Source organism: Etheostoma spectabile, chromosome 16 (genome assembly GCF_008692095.1).
Source record: "Etheostoma spectabile isolate EspeVRDwgs_2016 chromosome 16, UIUC_Espe_1.0, whole genome shotgun sequence".
Lineage (NCBI taxonomy): Eukaryota > Metazoa > Chordata > Actinopteri > Perciformes > Percidae > Etheostoma > Etheostoma spectabile.
The window spans coordinates 18,122,067-18,140,952 of record NC_045748.1 but is presented as its reverse complement, the minus strand read 5'-3'; the positions used below and the strand labels follow the sequence as shown (position 1 = coordinate 18,140,952).

The window sequence follows — 18,886 nt, the reverse complement described above, 5'->3', positions numbered from 1 at the left end:
GCACTAGTATGTGTATGGCAGACCACACCTAATTAAATAATAACTACATCATCTAAGATTAAGCAAGATATAATGTAGACATGTGTAGACAAAATTACCGCAACAGGAAAATCTATCAGCAGACTTTCAATTCGGTTTGCATTGGAGAGGGTTTTGTGTAAGACCATACCTGCTCCTTGACGTTGTGCAGTTCTTCTTGCAGTTCACCCATTCTGCGAGCCAGCTCCTTTTTCACATGTTGCTCTGACTGGATGGCAGTGGTCAGCTCCATGTTCTCATTAGTCTGTACAAATGAAGGAGTAACAGGAATTTTGGCTTAAAGACAGCAGTCTCCCTCCCTATGAGCGAATACTTTCTAAACATGTGCTTGATAAAAATAATAATTTGTGACTAAGTACAATAACCAAATAAAAAAGACATGAAAGATACATTCAGACACAAAATGCATTTAAAAACAACATTTTGTAACTATTTAACCTTAAAATAAATTTATTTTGAGGCTACACTGACTTGTAATATGAAGAATGGGGCCTCCGTCGTTCCTACTACGCACCCCGATCATACTACGTAACTTTGGCGAGCGGGTACGATCTCGCAGGAAAAGTGTGTAACGCTTTCCTGCACTACAACTGATTTAGATGAAACTGGATCATACTTTATGGAGAACATGTTTTCTGGTTTTCCCTCTGACGTCCTCTGGCTGCTCTGTGATTAAAGGAATTACCTGATGGACATAAAGCTTTTCTTGTTGCTAAAGTAAGGCTAACCACTAACTGCAGCGAACTGTAGCTGGCACCAGCTAGATAGCTCAGTTAGCCCTGCCAGGACTCAGAGCTCCGAGCCTTGGGGTAGACATGAGGTTTACACAGCTTACCCAGGTGCTTTTGGCTGTGTTAACAAAGATGTCGTAGAAGTAATTTAAATCATAACAAATACACTTGTACAGCTGTCCATATTCACAACAGTGGTGTTTGAGTGAATCCCTCTCAAACTGTAGATGTGCTAAATCGGAAACAATGCCAGTACTACGCAATGTTGCTTTAAGGCAAAAAGGCAAGCAAGATGCAAGAAGAAGAAAAGGCGTATGGATACAATCCCTACAAAATTAAAGCAAGTTAGGACAGAAACAAAATAAATGTTGAGTATATAAATAACAGCACTACGAATATGCGTTATTAAAGAAGGACAGTTGGACAGCTAGACTTTCAGCCTCACCAGTTTGACAAAACCATTCTGTAACTCAGCCAGCTGGTCTTTCAGTGCACGGTTCTGGGTGAGAGCACGGCTAATAGTGGCCTTGTCCGACTGAACATCCTCCAACATGCGCCTGCGGTCCCCTTCCTCTTGGACTTGGCTCTCCAACTGGCGCTCCATCTCCCCGAGACGCGTCTCCTGCTCTGAACACAGGCGGCTCAGCTGCTCGTTATCTCTCAGCTAAGAAAAAATATTACAGAGGCTGATTTTACAAACTTCAAACCTAAGACCACTTATAATCTTTAAAACATTATGTAAAGAACAACTATACTGGCGTAACTTTCAAAAGTGTCAGACAAATGGCCATTACAATACTCTGCCTCACGTAAAATTTCATTATAATTCAAGACATTAACTAAGTATTAAATATTGCATCTGCTTAAACATGTGTCAATGTAATGCATACCTGTGCCTGGTACTGTGCAGTAAGAGCCTCTTTTTCCTGATGAAGAGTGTTGAGGGCCTCCTGAAGCGCCACCTCGCTCTCTGAAGGCCCTGAGGACTGAGGCTCTGCATTATCCCGGGCCTCTCTCTCCTGGGACAACAACACTGGAAAAGGAGACAAAAAAGGATGACAGTTATCAGGTTTAATCATTTTGCAACAGAGAAATACACCAGACTCTGGTAGCTGTGTCAACAGCGGGTACTCAGTATTTAGAATACTACCGTTCACATATTATAAAGCTTTTAAGGTTATGCTGAAATAAATATTATCTTGAACCAAAAAATTGAATGTGTTGAGTTTTCACTATGTCAACTATGTGAACACTTGGCTATAATTGAATTTACTAGGAGGAAATAAAAAAAGACTGAAGCACACGGATTGATTTATGGCCTTTAAAAGATAAATGTTTGGTTTAAAATTTCAACTCTAGTTAACTATAGTGTCAAACATCAGTCAGTATGCACTATTATGGCTCCACATCTGTGTGCTGCAGGTGTACATAATTGGAAGACAAGAGGAGCACCTAATAAGTGGATTCTGTTAATCCTGCTATGGTCAGGCAATTGTTAAGCTTATTTACCAAAGGTAAAAATGCAGCACAAGGAAGGAGCTATAGAAAAGCCAGGAAAAGGAACAAGCCCTAGATACGGGTAGCGTGAAGCTCGTACCTGCAGCATTTTGAAGCTCTGAAATGCTGGCTTCCAGTTCTTGGACTCGGCTTATGTTTCTGTCCCTCTCCTCTGCAACCAAAGACACCTGGCACAGACACAGAAATTGACACAGACCAAGTAGTCATTTGTTTAATAAAACAACAACAACAAAAACATACAGATTTTTTTATTTTCAAAGTTATGGTCAACCCTATCTATGCTGATGTTACTGTATGTAGTGTACCTGTGTTAGCAGCTGTTCTGTTTTGTCCTTCCATAGACGGCCCTCCTCCTGGATCTGCTCTGCATAGCAGTCCCTCTCTGTCTGCAGCTGGGCAATCGACTCCATCAGCTACAAAATCAAACATAAGGGTGAAAACGATGTTAACAAGGCAAGACTTTCTGATCATAAGAGATAAACAGGCAGGAGTTTAGGCCTACATTCTATAGTAGTCTTGCTTGGTTCTTCTTCTTTTTTTTTTAATTATAAAATTATTTAATCTGCAACTTTTATGTATTGAAATGTTAAAAGGTTGAGGAAAAGTAGAAAAGGTAGATGCTATTGTATTGATGCAAATGCAAACAGCAAAGTTACAATGAATGGCTGCAAGTGTATGTTTCTAGAAACGGAATGCAGGTAATCCTTATACCAACTTTATATTTGACTGTAGTTAGAAAACACTCACTCTATTGTTTACTTATTATTTTATACTTGTATAATTTGGTGGTTGTAATGTATTGATGAACAAATGCATGTTTTGTTTTTTTGTTTTATTTCTGTTTTTTCACTTCTCTATACATTTTTAACAATGGCTGTAGGGATTCTAGTGGTTAGTTATCCAATGTAGATTTGCTTTAATTGTTCACACTAGAACAAAACAACTGCTAATAAAATAACTGCTAAAGAGACACACGCTTTAGAATAAATATACAAACCAAATCAAAACTTTTAAAAAGAATATCCACACAGAAAGGCACTAGTATGACATACAAGCAGACAGCTGTCCTTGAACACAGACCTGGTGATTGTGTGCCTCCAGCTGCTGCTTCTCTCCAAGCAGTAACTGGACCTGCTGGTTGGCACTCGTGGGATCTGACTGGCTGGAGCACTGGAAAACAAAAATGACCAATGTTGGAATGAAAAGCAGGTAAACTATGGAGAAAAAAAAAGAAAAATCCCATCTAACCGCCTTGTCTGCAATCAAACATTCCAGGTTCTAGATTGAAACTAATCATTGGCTTTTTGTCATAGATTGGCTATAGAGTTGATCCACCACTTCATAATCTATCAATCATTGAGAGGAAGGATGAGGAAGATCAGTATATATGTGTACTGTAGAACTGTGTACTGTACAATGCTGTGCCTATGTCTTAATGCACCTGTTGCAACATGAGGTCAGCTATCTCGAGTCTCTTGCGAAGATCTTCCACCTCCAGCCTCATTGCTCCATTCTCCTGTGTACTCAGCTTTAACTGCTCTGACAGCTCGGAGCTCTGCTGCTTCGACTCCTCACTCAAATTGCTGCAAACACACACATATGCAGAGATTGTTCATGTAACCTACGTAACTATATGACTGTGGACGCTTGCTCATGCCACCTGTTGTGTTGCATACAATTTGATGTACTCAAAATACCATTAATGTAAAAGCAACCCTTAGCAAATCTAATCTTCTATAGAAATGTTATGAAATACATCTCCTTGTGTATGCTAGGCTAAGATGACTTACTTTAGTCTAAACACCTCGAGCCTAAGGCTGTCTCTCTCCTTTTCAAACTCTTTGTTGTGCTGGGGACAAAAAGGAAAACATTTGTAAAAAATAACACATGAAATGTAGAATGTGTGACTGCCTATCTGTTTTACAAGTATGCAGCTCAATGTGAATCAAGTATGTTTGCCATAATTTATATATTACTCTTATTACACTTAAAGTAAATTACTGCAGTGTTTGTTACCTTTTCAAACTGTTTCTGTTGTGTTGAGACAGAGGAGAGAGTTCTCTCCAGCTCTGACACTCTCTGCTTTGTTGCCTGCAGACGGTTATTCAACTCATCTGCCTCAGCTACACACACAGACACAAAGAGAAACACACAAAAAAAATGTTAACTAAGGTCTTGCCAAGATGAAAACGTTTCATTCAAGCGCATGTACGGCTGATTATAAAGCACACCTGATTTCTGCCGTGCAGCATGTTGTGTGTATTGTAGTGCTGTTTGTAGCTCTGACTTCTCCGATACCAGTATACCAATGGTCTGGATGTGAACCTTGGGAGAGGAAAGACAAACAAAGAACACAGCTTTTCGTGAGACTAGATAACATCAGCTGATTTTACATTAAGTCCCTCATTAATGCACAACATAAGCTAAACTCTCTGCAGAGGAATTACGCTCAGTGCTTTAGCCTTGCTACGCAGGGTCAGGGTGAGTAAGTTAGTAAAGTTTATTTGTATACCACTTATCACAGACAGAGTCCCAAAGGGCTTCACAGTAGGGTTGCACAACTGTGATATATGTGATATGGGTTATGAATATTGCGATATAGATAAACATAAATAAAATTACAAAAACAAAATAGTTTCATAACAAATTAAACAATTTTTTTTTACAACACAAGACTTATTTCAACTGACAGTCATGTTGGACTGGTATAACAAGAAAGAATAAATAACGACCATGTCTACAGAAGGACATGTTTTATTGGTTGGACGGTATAAAATAAATAAAGAGAACTGGACACAATTTCTTTTTTTTGCTTCTCTAAATCGTTGCGTTTTTTTGTCTATTTCTTCCCTTACACTGTCTCTCTGTCAAAATATGCACACACGTGGTACGCTGCATAAGGTTTGTCACGTAGTGCAACCTTGCGCTGTTGTGTACTAACGTGCAAGTGGCACAGTAACTGGCCAATGAGATGGTGATCAGTATAGCGTTTCAAGCGAGCTCTAAATCTGACACAACTAAGCCACACAGTCAACAGATGGGACACAGCGCGCCATGATATAAACTAAATATTGCATTATTATCATGACACTTTCGATATAATATTGCGCAACATAATATTGCAATAATGATATTGAGTTGATATATCAGGCACGCTTACTTCACAGGCCAAATACATATATACATTATAACAAATTGATAAATCGTAAAAAGCACAATATATCCCATTAAATCATAGTAAAACACAAAATAATTAAATACATAGGAATACAGTCAACAATGTGGTTTAAAAAACACCTGACTAAAAAGATGCCAGCAGAGGCAGCCACTCTTACATCATGAGGCAACACGTTCTCAACAGTCTAGGAGCACAAAAAGAAAAAGCTCTCTTGAAAAGCTCGGTCACCTTTTGTTTTCTATACATACATATATATATATATATATAGTTTTTTCTATATATATATATATTTGTATTAGGATGATACCATGGACACTGACGTTATACACCGATACATTACATTGTCAAATAAAGCTTCGTGAACCAGTGTATTTTCAGTGTATGCGTTTGGGTTAGAGAACTTACCTGTAATTGCTCCCGCATGGCTCCCTGCTCTTTTGAAAATCTCTGTTCGAATTCTTTTCGCTCCTGAAGAAAGAAAATACCAAAGCTCATAAATGACCAGGAAGGAAGTGACAATTTAAAACAGTTAATTAAGACAGGAATTACCAGACAGAGAGAAAATACTGTTTACCTTTTGTAGCTGATCGGAGAGCCCCTGAGATTGCTGTGCCTGCCAGACCAACAGGATGTACATTTTAACTTTAGAAAATAAACATTTCTTTTATCAGCCCAGCAGCTATTCTAGCCCGATAAAACAACCAAACATCTGGCACAAAAGCCCTCATCTGCATGCCACACAGGACAGGGAAAGCACAAACCTTTTCTGTTATGCTAATCTTTCAGGTTTATTTGAAGCTTTGAGTGTGCTACACTTAGGCATCAACCATCAGGTAATGACTGCTCTGACTGAAGTGTGCACCCAAATTGCTCCTTATGCAGTTTTTACACTTTACAGAAATGTATTTTAGTTAACCAAAGTTAAATAAATAAATAAATAAATAAATAACATGAAAACCATGCTTGACTTCTTCCAGTGTGAGGTTAATCAAGATGACATACAGAATGCATACAGCACATGCACAGATGTGGTACACACGGCCACGCACACCCGCACACACACACTCTTACCAGCTGGTCTAGCTTGGTATTTAGCTGAGAGTTTGTTAGGTTGCTGGATTCCAGGGCGGCTGCCAGCTCCTGGTTCCGACCCTATCACATGCACACATGCATCCGGGAAGGGAGAAAAAAGGGGAGGGAGAAAGTGCAGTGGCAAAAGTCAAACAAAGAAGGAAAACAATCTCATGTGAATTATTAACATGGAGGCAAACCATAGCACCTTTACAAGTAGTGCAAAAATGTGTTCTAGAATGAGACGTGAATCAAATTATTATAATAATATTTAAAATTGACCATGAAATACATGGTTGTTCAACTGTAAATGGAGAATTGTTGGGTAACAGTGTTTCTTTACTTTTTCTTTCATTTCTCACTGTAAAGTTATTTAATTTGCAGAAGTTTGGAAGTTTGAGTAATGTTTTTATTTTTTTTTATTTATATTAATTTCAAAGATATTAGATGTAATGTACCTTGCGTTGTTAATTAAATTACACAAAGTAAGAAAGGCCAAACTTATACAAGGAGTTACAGTGAATCTTTAGTAAATTACACTGCCAGTGCTGCAAACATAAGGCTTATCATTTTAGACAGCTAGCAAGTAAATTTGAGGAAACTCTGGCTACCAGAGAAAACTTATTCTGGGCACAATATGTGTCAATACTTGTGTTTCTCCTTATTTTATATATATATGCAGGCATTGTGTGATAATGCGATTTCATGCTTACAAGAATTTACAGAAGTCAACAGAGAAATACGCCTCACATTACGTGGCTGCCCCTTTACTGTAAATCGCATGGTATTAACATTGTGACTTGATCATGACTGACTTCTAACTTGGGTTTTCAGTTTCTATCTTACCTCCATATCTCTCTCACCAACTAAAGGTGGACTGTCCCCATTCACATAAGCAGCAGATGACTGAAATGACATAGACAGGCACATTAAAGCACTTCCAAAACAGAAAATGAATCATGTGTCAAGTTTATCGACAGACCCTATGGGCAGCCTCACATCCTGGAAAGTAAATGCCCCAGGCTATCGGTACTTTAAAAAATAAAATCTAAAACACTATTTCCGTAGACATTCATGAGAAGAATTATGAATGTGTGTTATGGAAAAATGACCCATGCACGGATTGCGGATGGGCTATCTCTATAGTCAGCAGTGGTCACACCTGAATTTTACCACCATGGGGGGCAACAGTACATTAGCATATTTTCTTGAGTGTAATATTCAAACAGTGTGCTTATGTTTACTTATGGAAAGCAACAAACTTAAAAAGAACGTTCCCAAACCGGCAAGTGTCAGCTACATCTTTGTTATTAAACATCGCCAAGGTAACGTGATCTTGTGAAGTGCAGTCACGATCCCATTTATACCTATCTGAGCCCATGTTACCTAATACCATCACTCACTTAGCACCTGAAATCAATTAAGTCTGGAAGTCTTTAGTTCTTAGTCCTCAGGGCTCACTTTGTGATTGGGCCTATGTGATTGGCTGATTACTGTGCAACACTAAACCAAGTTCAGAGGAAATACCTCAAGCTGGTGCTGCACCAGTTAAAACTGTCAGTGCGCTTGAGGTCATTTGGAACAATTGGAAAATTTGAAAATGCTTTCAATACGTTCCTTTCAAGAATAGATGCAATACAAGCTAGCTGAAAGTGCACATCAGTTGTGGTGTTTTATTGTTAAAAGCCCAACACTGTATGTCAAAGAAATGTGTGTGGAAGAGAGAGAGACAGGATGACACCGTACCTCAGAGACCAGGCCGTTCAGTTGCTGTGAGAGCTGTCGCAGGCTCTCTGTGGAAGAGAGTGGTCTGCAGGATAACAGACATAAATAATCAATCGCACACTTTAACCATGTACTATGCATTAGTAATCAACGGCTAGGGTAGTGGGATATATTTGAGCCACAGTAGTATTTCTTACTATCCTCAATTTACAACAAATGGTATTATGTTAAAGTAGCTTCTAAGGCACTGCATAAAAATGAAATGTGTAGATGATAGAATGACTTCATAGAACAAGCTGTTCCCAGAGGTTGTTTCCTGTTGTTGTTCCCTTGCAATTCATCAATATCTCCAACTTCTAAATATGTAGTGTTTAACTGACAAATATCATGTCTGCGCCATGTGCGAATTCTGTAGAACCCTTTTCTTTCATGATGACACCCATTATACCCATATACCCGTTCATATGCAAACTCTGTTCTATGTATGTATGGTGCGTGTTGCAATAACAACATATAAGGGTGTCATGGGAAGTGAGGAATAAGGTAACCCACCTATCTTCTTCTGTTAAACTCTCATTGCCGTTGGTATTGGGATAGTCCTGCAGAAAGAGAGTGAGATCAAAAGAGTGAGAGAGTTAGACAGACGAACAGGAAAAGATGGAAAAGAAAAATACAGAAATGCAAACAAACAAACCAAACAAAGCAGGAGTTTCTGTTGTTTTCAGCACACACATATCAGTAAATATACTGCAAATGGCAATAGATATACTGTATAGCATATAATCTTAGATGTGAAGGACATACAGGAGTAAGAATGACAAGATATGACATAAGTTACGCAGAAAGACAAAGAGAGAGAAAATCACAGAATAAGAGAGACACACCTGCAGGTCAGTGTTGTGACCGACAGACTCAGAGTTAGTAGCAGTGTTAGCGCTAGCGGGGTTAGACACAGGGGAGCTGTGACCGAGCTCGCCCGTTGGGTCCTCCAGCAGCTGGGGAACTGAAGACCCGATGGCCTCCACGTCAGCAAAGGTCTGAGGTGACACATACACAAAAATGCACACACTGGTTTAATGCCAAGAAAATGAGCTGTTATGATGAAAAAGCACTTTAAATGTTTTTATGTCCACAGAAAAAAAACTTGATTCCTGTACTGACCCTTTTAAGGTTATAATTCAGTTGACACAATTATGTAATGGATATGTCCAGATGAATGCATGATAGTCCACAGTATATAGACAGTCTAAGAGGACATACTAATGTAAAAAGGATCTAATTTTGTTGGTTTCTATTTTTTTTCACCGTTGCTGCTATAAACCTGTCCTGTTACAAATTCTCTAAAGCACATTACAGTTAGTTTTAAGAGTGCCTGTAAATCAGGCAGTGAAAAAAAACACCCAGATGCAGATGTCACAACCATGCAACAATAACTGAGATGTATCCATGCCAACCACTGTGCATTGCCCATTCACACTGAACTTCTACAATAGATGGCAAACTATAGAAGATCATCAACGACACTGGAATGAACTCTAGAAGATCATACACAACACTGGGATAAACTCACAGAAATAACTGTGCACCCTCCACTTTTCTCACTTGACATGGATTTAAAAGCAGCAGCAGTACAATGCTTTCTAGTTTGTGTGACAAAAAAAGAATATGTGCACATATTATGACATAAGAATGGGGACTTAAGATACAATATTAAATACCACATGAGGAGCAGCTATTTACAGCAGAGGGATGCAGAGACAAAACCAGGCAGGGCAGAAACAAAGAAAAGACAGAGAGACAGGCAGAATCTCACCTGACTGTTGCTATAAGGAGGTAGGACTACTCCATTGCTTTGACTAAGTGCTTTCAGAATTCTGTCAAACTACAGGAAAGAAGAAACAAGGGTGGAAAAATGAAAGAGATGTGAAAGGGTAGAGAAGGATTTAGAAAGTGACAAAAAGGCCCAGTGAAGCAGCTACAAGAAATCTTAGAAGGAGGAGGTTTAAAAGTGATGAGGGTGTGTAATAAGGAGAAACTGAAATGTATGAAATAGTATGCACATCCAAGAGGTTGGCAAATACTGCCTGCATTTTAATAGTTTTTTTTCTTAAACACTGTTGAATCAGTACAACCACATCAGAATAAAATGTAGACAACACTTAGATCAGAATAAGTGTGCAGGGGCAGCAAACATTTGTGGATTGGCATAATCCCGGACTACACTTCCCAAACTGCTTCAGCAATCAGCTCTATAAACTAAAACTGAATCTGTTCACATTTCCCCTTGCAACCAGAACCGGCACATGCCACACTTTGTGTCCTCAATTTGCTCATAAGAGCTTTAAAGCAGACCGCACACAAACAGCGGTGCTTGACAATTACATGTAATAATAATGTAGACACAAGCAGCAAATACACAAATTAAAAGTGTCAATGAGCTAAGACAGATAGGCATGTGACTGTTTTCGGCTGCCATTTTTCAAGATTATTTTTGTGGGGCTATCCCCTTCATTTGATAGTGACAGTGGACAGACAGGAAAGGTGGGAGGGAGATGTTGGATGACACGCAGCAAAGAGCTGCAGGTCGGATTTGAACCCGGGCCGCTGCAAAGGGCTGAGCCTACATGGGGAGCACGCTCTTACTGGGTAAGCTACAAGTCGGGTGCTGTGTCCGAAGTTTAGTGCCGCCCGAGACAATTGTGATTAGTTTAAGAAATGCAAACAAGTTAGAGCATTTTTTTTCTCCTATCTCAGAATATATGTGTGCTGTAGCCAGAACTTACTCCCCAGCGCTGTGGAGATAGGTCTGGCAATGCTAGACTGTTATATGGCCAACAAAGGCAGAATGACAAGCAGGCAAATAAATGAAAAGACCATCCGCGACTGACTTACATTGTCTGGAGAGTTTCTGTCTGTTGAAGGTGCATCGTGTTGGCTCAGTCCCTTCACCTTCCTCTTCTTCTTTGCCCCTGCTCCACCACCTCCTCCTCCACCCTTGTCTCCTCCCACACTAGCAGGGGAGCTCTTCTGCTGAAACTCCTTCAGCTGAGCCGCACAAAAGAAAAGGAAACATTAGATGTTTAAGAAGTGCAGCAAGGAATGTTCGACTGCCAGAAAGAAAATAACACTCTGCAATTGCCCCCAACTTTCAACCATCTAGAGACATTACTCAAAACCAGGAACCTCTAACCACTGGAGGGTCTTCCCAAGCTTACTGAATTAGGAGATGAGATGAAGCAGGGATGAACTGTTCCCATCGACTTAAAAAAAATCCGATTTCATATGTTACGTTACAATAAAATAAATAGCAAATGCCAACAAGTTATTGACTGTCACTCTGACTTGCTTGTTCAAAAACTTGCTGTTATAAACCACGCAGGATGAAGTTAATAACTTGCAGCAAACAAAGATCATCTATGTGTAGTTTACCCAAGCAAAGGTATAAAAAAAAAAAAAAAACTCTTCCCCTGCCTGCGCGTGCTTAGGCATGCTGTCTAGTGACAGCTGTCGTGGGGGACCAGGGGGAATCATTCGGGAACTACATGTAAAGGAGCTGCCAATTCTAAAATACGGGGGTTGAATCGCAGCGAAATGCTAAGTGTTATAGGGCCACTCTTCCACAAGGATTGTAGGGCATCAAGGGATTCTGGCAAGTCCTTTCCTGAAGCTAACATTTCACAGCTGATAAGCCCAGTCTGACTAGCCTAACACACCTAGCTAGCCAAAGCCCACAGCAGGACAGGGAAGAGGGGTGTCAGCTGTCAAAACAGTCCCCGTCATTCTATCCTGCTAACTGTGCTACACTGCTAGCTCGACGATTGTTTTAAAAATGCTGTTTGTTGACGATTCCCTTAAATAATTGAGCCATCCTGCAGACAAAATGGAAAGCTGCCCGATTGTAGGCACACATAGCAAACTACTCATTAGTTAGCCAGATTGCTAACGTTAACCTAAGGTTTGCTAATCACCACATAACCACATTTAACGTTACCTAGAAAGACACATGAAAGACCACTGTTAACCACTGGTTAACTAAACGGCGTAAGATGCTCTAAACGTCTCTGAGAACTAAAATAGTGAGCATAATGTGGGAAAGTTAATGCTATCAGTAGAGGCCCAGAAAAAGCACCGATCTCTCTTGCGCATTGAAGCGTCAAGAGGAGCAAGAGACGCGGGACAAGCGACAGCGCGGAGGTCGGACGACGTGTAATGACAACACCCCTGCTCCGTAAAGAAATGCATAACACAACGTTAGAAAACACTGACAACACAAATCCGCAGAAGAGAAATAGCATCATCGCTACCCATTTTAATTAGCTGGGTCAGTTGTAAAACACTTTACCTTTTTCTTAGCCGCAGCGAGTTTTATTTGCCTGCTCTGATCGGCCATACTGCTGCTCTGGTCAACGGACCGAACCACGTCATCAGTTTGGTGTCTGATGGTGTAACTGCCGGTAGGGGGGGTCGCAGCCAGAGCCCAGGCTCTATGCTCAGGCTTCTCCTTTTTCTTCTTCTTTAGGTTTTAATGGCAGTTTGCATCTTTTATTGTGTTGCACCACTGCCATCTTCTGGAGTTGGTTAACTCCTCCAGTGTCCAGTTAACCTAAAGCGTATGTCAGATTTTTTTCATCAGTCATGTTCTCATTAGGAAGCTGACTAACCTTCTTCAGCCTTGTCCACTTCCACACTCCATTGGGCCTATGTTCTTTACTCCTGCTACTCTTAGACCAAATCTTTTCAGATTTATCACCTGTTTACTGTGAGGTGCATTAAAAAGGATAATTAAACCATACCATTTACTATTTGTATGACAAAAAGGGCTTTGTTTTGCATGTGAATGAAAAACTATAATTCCAGTTATTAAAAAGGTAGTCTATGTCAGAAGCCATGGTTTGGTTGAGCCACAGTAGCCTAGGCCTATATATATTCAATTTGGATTGAAATATAACCAAATCAATAACTGGAGACCACTTTAAGTGTCCTACAACCAGCTTGGCTCTAAACTGGACACCTTCTTACTCATGTCTATAGGCTGTCAAAAACTCACTGTCTTTCCCCATGATTCGTTCAGCTTTTAAGAAGGGAGGAGTCTTTGCAGAAGGAGAGGCTGTAGTGCTCAACAATCCCTCTGAGGACACATCAGTTACTCTCTTCCAGTCTTACCAACAGCACTCCAACTATGCAGGGACTAGAGGAGACTGGATAAAAGGAACTTAATGGACACATCAAACAGCTTAAGTAACCTCCGTGGACAAGCCCCACTTAAGAAACAAAAAAATCCCATCTCCAAAATTACTATTTTATCTGTTTCAAGTATTATTATTATTCTATGTGCAAATGCAGTGTCTGCCTTATTTGGTCTTCTTAGAAAAAAACTATGTTGGTGTTAATCTGTTAAAGAAAAAACATTTTTTTTCAGTTTTACAGATTATCTTTATTGTTTTTTTCAGTTGAGTGTGCGTGTCTTGAGTCAGTACCAAATAAAGAAGATCATTGCTATAATATACCTGATTCTACAAAATTTTTGAAACAAGTTGATTTCCTTTGGAAATAAGTGAATTATTTTCTTCCCCTGGCAGTTTTTGTTGTTATATTTTTCACTGTGTTCCTCACATTTAGCCTGACATGCCAAATATTAATGATGACTAGGCCTGCTTCTACAACAGAAGAAGGTTGTGTTTTTGTTGAAAATATACACAACAGGTGGACATTGATGACAACATACATGTGATTCTATAGTTACAGTACTTCCCTAAATATCCTATTTACAGTCATACTTTGGCTGGGGTAAGCATACATTTGAAAGGGATTGAAGTGTGTCTTTGGCAAACAGTTACCTAATCTTGACCTATTTAGATATGGGATGTACCGGCTGTAACCTGTTTAACCTACAGTGTACAAATGAATATGTACATCTGGGATGATGACCAGTATGTGACCACTGATAGAGTAGGCTGGATAGTGCCAATTATTACAGGCTGCTTGCATTTCAAGCTGGATACATACACCGGACATACATACACTATATGTATAAAGGCTACATACACACAGTGTATGGATACATACACCGGTCTTAATTCTGTCTACATTCACTGATGAAACGTCCAGACAATACAGTTCATCTGATGTAACCACCTTTGCTTTGCATATTACACATCTCACAAATCATTGTAATGAGTCATCACTGCTCATACCAACACAGTATCCACACAGTCACACATCTTGGAACAATCGCAACATGAGAATTAATGTCCGTCCAATACATGGGGGGACATTATTTTAAAAAAGCAGCAATAACTTCAAATGTATAAAATGTGAAAATGCACCCTTCCTTAGTCTTAGAGTGGCGTATCAACGCTCCAACTGTGTTCATGAATGCACATGACAGACAGCCAATGAGCATCGGCACAGTAGGCAAAAGTTGTGACGTCGCCTTGACCCAATGTCTGCAAATCAGCAGCGGACAGCGTGCTGGACGAAACCAATCAGCGCGTTCCAACGAGCAGCTCCTCAGCCAATCGCTGGGCTCCACGACGGGGAAGAAGTGACGGCTTATATATGGAGAGAGCACAGTTCATTCAACATCATTAAACAGAAGCTAGAATACCGACTGAAAAAGAGAGAAACACTTTGCTGTGAGGGTAGTTCCAGCTTAGGCAACGTCAAGGCCGTTGAAGTATTCACAATACTGCGATTAAGGTAAGTTATGTATAAACATTGTTCTAAATGTGAGAATGCGACAACGTAATATTTGTATTTTATACAACGTTGGACCTCATTTTGCTTTCATTATGATGAAGCCAGCTAAGCTAACGTTTGACAATGCTGACATAATTTACATAAACTTTTTGAATGAGATGGGCAATCACTTTGATTGTAAAAAAAACTTTTAAACGCTCATTATGGTATAGTACTTTCCCTCGCATGTCGTTACTTAGCTAGCTAGCAAGCAAACGTTACCGGCGGATGGGGGAAAAAAAAAAAAAAAAAAAAAAAATCTAGTCAGTGGTAACATTTGAAACAGGCAGTGGTGCTCCTCCCATTTTTCCAATATTCTCTCTACGTTACACATTTGACATTTTTCGGTGTTTTCTTACTAAAGGCCACGTTTCCCATCAATCATGGGTCTGAATGCCAGTAAATGACATCCAGCACTACAGTTAGCTGATAGCTAACTACCTGACCGTGGGAGGCTAAGCGCCCAAGTCATGGACGCAAAGCCACGTTTTTTTTAAACATTGTATTGCCTTCTCTCCAGATTTATTGGCAGATCTGAGTTCAAACAAGCAACGATGAAGCTGATGTGGGTTGTAATGCTGGTGGCTGGCACCGTGTTTGCCGATGACGACGACAAGAGGGAGAGTGTGGGGACCGTGGTTGGAATCGACCTGGGGACCACCTACTCATGGTAAGAAAGTATTAAAAAAAAAAAAAAAAAAACTGGCATTTTTTTTTTTAACAATGCTTTGATGCAACTTTGAAAATTCACCTCAGAAATTGTTAATAATTAATTTCTAATGTTTTCCTGTAGTGTTGGCGTGTTCAAGAATGGCCGTGTGGAGATCATAGCCAATGACCAGGGTAACCGTATCACCCCATCATATGTGGCCTTCACCAGCGAGGGGGAGCGTCTGATTGGTGATGCTGCCAAGAACCAGCTGACCTCTAACCCTGAGAACACCGTTTTTGATGCCAAGAGATTGATTGGGCGCTCTTGGGGTGACTCCTCTGTGCAGCAGGATCTTAAGTACTTTCCCTTTAAGGTAAGTTTATACTGTTGACAGTGGGACATTATAGTTCATAGGCTCTGAAGGTTTTTCAATTATAATTGAGTGACACACTTTAACATATGAATATTTATCCATATTCCTCTACAGGTTACTGAGAAGAAGACCAAGCCTCATATTCAGGTTGACATTGGTGGTGGCACGATGAAGACATTTGCTCCGGAGGAGATCTCTGCCATGGTGCTGACTAAAATGAAGGAGACTGCTGAGGCTTATCTGGGCAAAAAGGTACACACAACAGGGAAATAATATACATCAAAGGATATACCACTCGTACATAAACAATGTGTAATTGTATATAATGTTCTCATATCTTCCTCAGGTCACACATGCTGTGGTCACTGTCCCTGCCTACTTCAATGATGCCCAGCGCCAGGCCACTAAGGATGCTGGAACCATTGCCGGTCTAAATGTTATGCGAATCATCAATGAGCCGTACGTGTCTTAATGAAAATGATTTATTCCTCCATTATCATTTCAAAATTGTAAATTTCCCTCCCTTTGACTATAATACATTCTCATAATTGTATTCTTTAGAACCGCTGCTGCCATTGCTTATGGTCTGGACAAGAAGGATGGCGAGAAGAACATTCTAGTGTTCGATCTGGGTGGTGGCACCTTCGATGTCTCCCTTCTGACCATTGACAATGGTGTGTTTGAAGTGGTGGCCACCAACGGTGACACACATCTGGGAGGTGAAGACTTTGACCAGCGTGTCATGGAGCACTTCATCAAACTGTACAAGAAAAAGACTGGCAAAGATGTGCGCAAAGACAACCGTGCTGTGCAGAAGCTGCGTCGTGAGGTTGAGAAAGCGAAGAGGGGGCTGTCTGCTCAGCACCAGGCCCGCATTGAGATCGAGTCCTTCTTTGAGGGAGAAGACTTCTCTGAGACACTGACCCGTGCCAAGTTTGAAGAGCTCAACATGGTAAGTTAAGCAACCCATCAGTTTAGTTGTGTAAAAACAATGACTCGAGCACAACACAAACTTTGCTTTTTTTTTCTTTTTTTTTTTTCTTTAATTTATAAAACCTTATGTTTGACTAGCCTTTTAACCTTATCTTTTACCTTGCCAGGACCTGTTCCGTTCCACCATGAAGCCTGTACAGAAGGTGCTGGAAGACTCAGACCTGAAGAAGTCTGACATTGACGAGATTGTCCTGGTCGGAGGCTCCACCCGTATCCCCAAAATCCAGCAGCTGGTGAAGGAGTTCTTCAATGGTAAAGAGCCTTCTAGGGGCATCAACCCTGATGAGGCTGTGGCATATGGAGCTGCTGTGCAGGCTGGAGTGCTTTCTGGAGAGGAGGACACTGGTAAGTCATCTTCCTGTATACACTGTAGTACCTGTTTGACTAACTGAGCCTGCAAACTTGAGCTTGTCGTTAACCAAAAACTTTTCTCTCTTGTAGGTGATCTGGTTCTGTTGGATGTGTGCCCCCTGACCCTTGGTATTGAGACTGTTGGAGGGGTAATGACCAAGCTAATCCCCAGGAACACTGTGGTGCCCACAAAGAAATCTCAGATCTTTTCTACAGCTTCTGATAACCAGCCTACTGTCACCATTAAGGTTTATGAAGGTAAGAGTTTGACTAAACTTGCCAGACTTGAATTGGAAATCTGGTTATGAACATTAATCATTAACATTTTGTCTTGTATGGATTAGTGCACAGTCTTAACTAGTTCTCTCTCTATAGGTGAGCGTCCACTGACAAAAGACAACCATCTGCTGGGCACATTCGACCTGACTGGCATCCCTCCTGCTCCTCGTGGTGTACCACAGATTGAGGTCACCTTTGAGATTGATGTTAACGGTATTCTGCGTGTCACTGCTGAGGACAAAGGCACCGGCAACAAGAATAAGATCACAATCACAAACGATCAGAACCGCCTGACACCTGAGGATATCGAGCGCATGGTGAACGACGCTGAGCGCTTTGCTGATGAGGACAAGAAGCTAAAGGAGAGGATCGACGCCCGCAACGAGTTGGAGAGCTATGCCTACTCTCTGAAGAACCAGATCGGCGACAAGGAGAAGCTAGGCGGCAAGCTGTCAGATGATGATAAGGAAACCATTGAGAAGGCAGTGGAGGAGAAGATTGAGTGGATGGAGTCACACCAGGAAGCTGAGCTGGAAGACTTCCAGGCAAAGAAGAAGGAGCTAGAGGAGGTGGTTCAACCCATTATCAGCAAGCTTTATGGTAGTGCGGGCGGACCCCCACCTGAGGGTGCTGACAGTGAGCAAGAGGGGAAGGACGAGTTGTAGGCTGGTTTTAACTCTTCTGTCACCCCTTGCCTCTCTGGTAGGTGCCTCCTAGATGTATATATTGGACTGAAGGGACTCAACTAGTGAGAGGAATGGTTGGGAAGGGGTGGCGATAACAAGCAACCATACTGAATCTTCTGAAAGACTTTAAAATAAGTTTCAGTTTGTGAGGTGTTCTCTTCGCTGGAAGGTGGAGATATTCGTCAGCCCAGATATGAGGCTTTCTGCTGCTGTTCTCAGGCAGTCCTGATTGGGTTCTTTAGTGGGGAGGGACTTAGTGCGGGATGGGCTGGGCAGGTTTTTGTTTGTGGGTCCATTAAGTCTGTGTAATTAAGAACTCATTATGTTCACAGGCACTGCTAAAAGTTATTTATTGAATCTGGTCATTGTACTTCTGGAAAGACATTGAAATAAATGTTTGATACAAAATGTTTCTCGATTGATCTCTTCAACATTGGGCGTAGTCCACCAAATTTGTCACTGAATACTATGTCCAACACTTACAAATATTGAACAATGGCTCAAATGATCTGTCCACACCCAGATTGTTTCAGAACTCAAATGTTACTTTCA

At 40.7% G+C, this 18,886-nt stretch overlaps 2 protein-coding genes across 3 annotated transcripts in view; one reads left to right on the top strand and one right to left on the bottom strand.

Moving 5' to 3' along the window:
• Positions 1–12,702, bottom strand: part of golga2 (golgin A2) — an 18,934-nt gene extending 6,232 nt beyond the window's left edge. Inside the window, 20 exon segments of the mRNA XM_032539765.1 lie at positions 170–283; positions 1,216–1,434; positions 1,661–1,803; positions 2,368–2,455; positions 2,594–2,701; positions 3,369–3,458; positions 3,730–3,871; positions 4,079–4,137; positions 4,305–4,411; positions 4,520–4,613; positions 5,872–5,934; positions 6,041–6,079; positions 6,538–6,618; positions 7,384–7,443; positions 8,284–8,347; positions 8,815–8,861; positions 9,147–9,299; positions 10,076–10,144; positions 11,155–11,307; positions 12,605–12,702. Of these exon segments, the coding sequence (XP_032395656.1) occupies positions 170–283; positions 1,216–1,434; positions 1,661–1,803; positions 2,368–2,455; positions 2,594–2,701; positions 3,369–3,458; positions 3,730–3,871; positions 4,079–4,137; positions 4,305–4,411; positions 4,520–4,613; positions 5,872–5,934; positions 6,041–6,079; positions 6,538–6,618; positions 7,384–7,443; positions 8,284–8,347; positions 8,815–8,861; positions 9,147–9,299; positions 10,076–10,144; positions 11,155–11,307; positions 12,605–12,652 (1,941 nt within the window). The 5' untranslated portion in view covers positions 12,653–12,702.
• Positions 12,703–14,689: 1,987 nt separating this feature from the next.
• Positions 14,690–18,742, top strand: hspa5 (heat shock protein 5). 2 transcript variants are annotated; one of them, XM_032539780.1, is made up of 9 exons: positions 14,690–14,961; positions 15,533–15,670; positions 15,794–16,025; positions 16,140–16,277; positions 16,372–16,484; positions 16,587–16,977; positions 17,126–17,363; positions 17,460–17,627; positions 17,745–18,742. In XM_032539780.1, exons 1-9 carry the CDS (start codon positions 14,705–14,707, stop codon positions 18,311–18,313), a joined length of 2,244 nt encoding a protein of 747 aa, XP_032395671.1. In that variant the 5' UTR covers positions 14,690–14,704; the 3' UTR covers positions 18,314–18,742. The 2 variants fall into 2 exon arrangements, with proteins under 2 accessions (XP_032395671.1, XP_032395670.1); XM_032539779.1 differs by having other exon boundaries at positions 15,521–15,670.
• Positions 18,743–18,886: the final 144 nt, after the last annotated feature.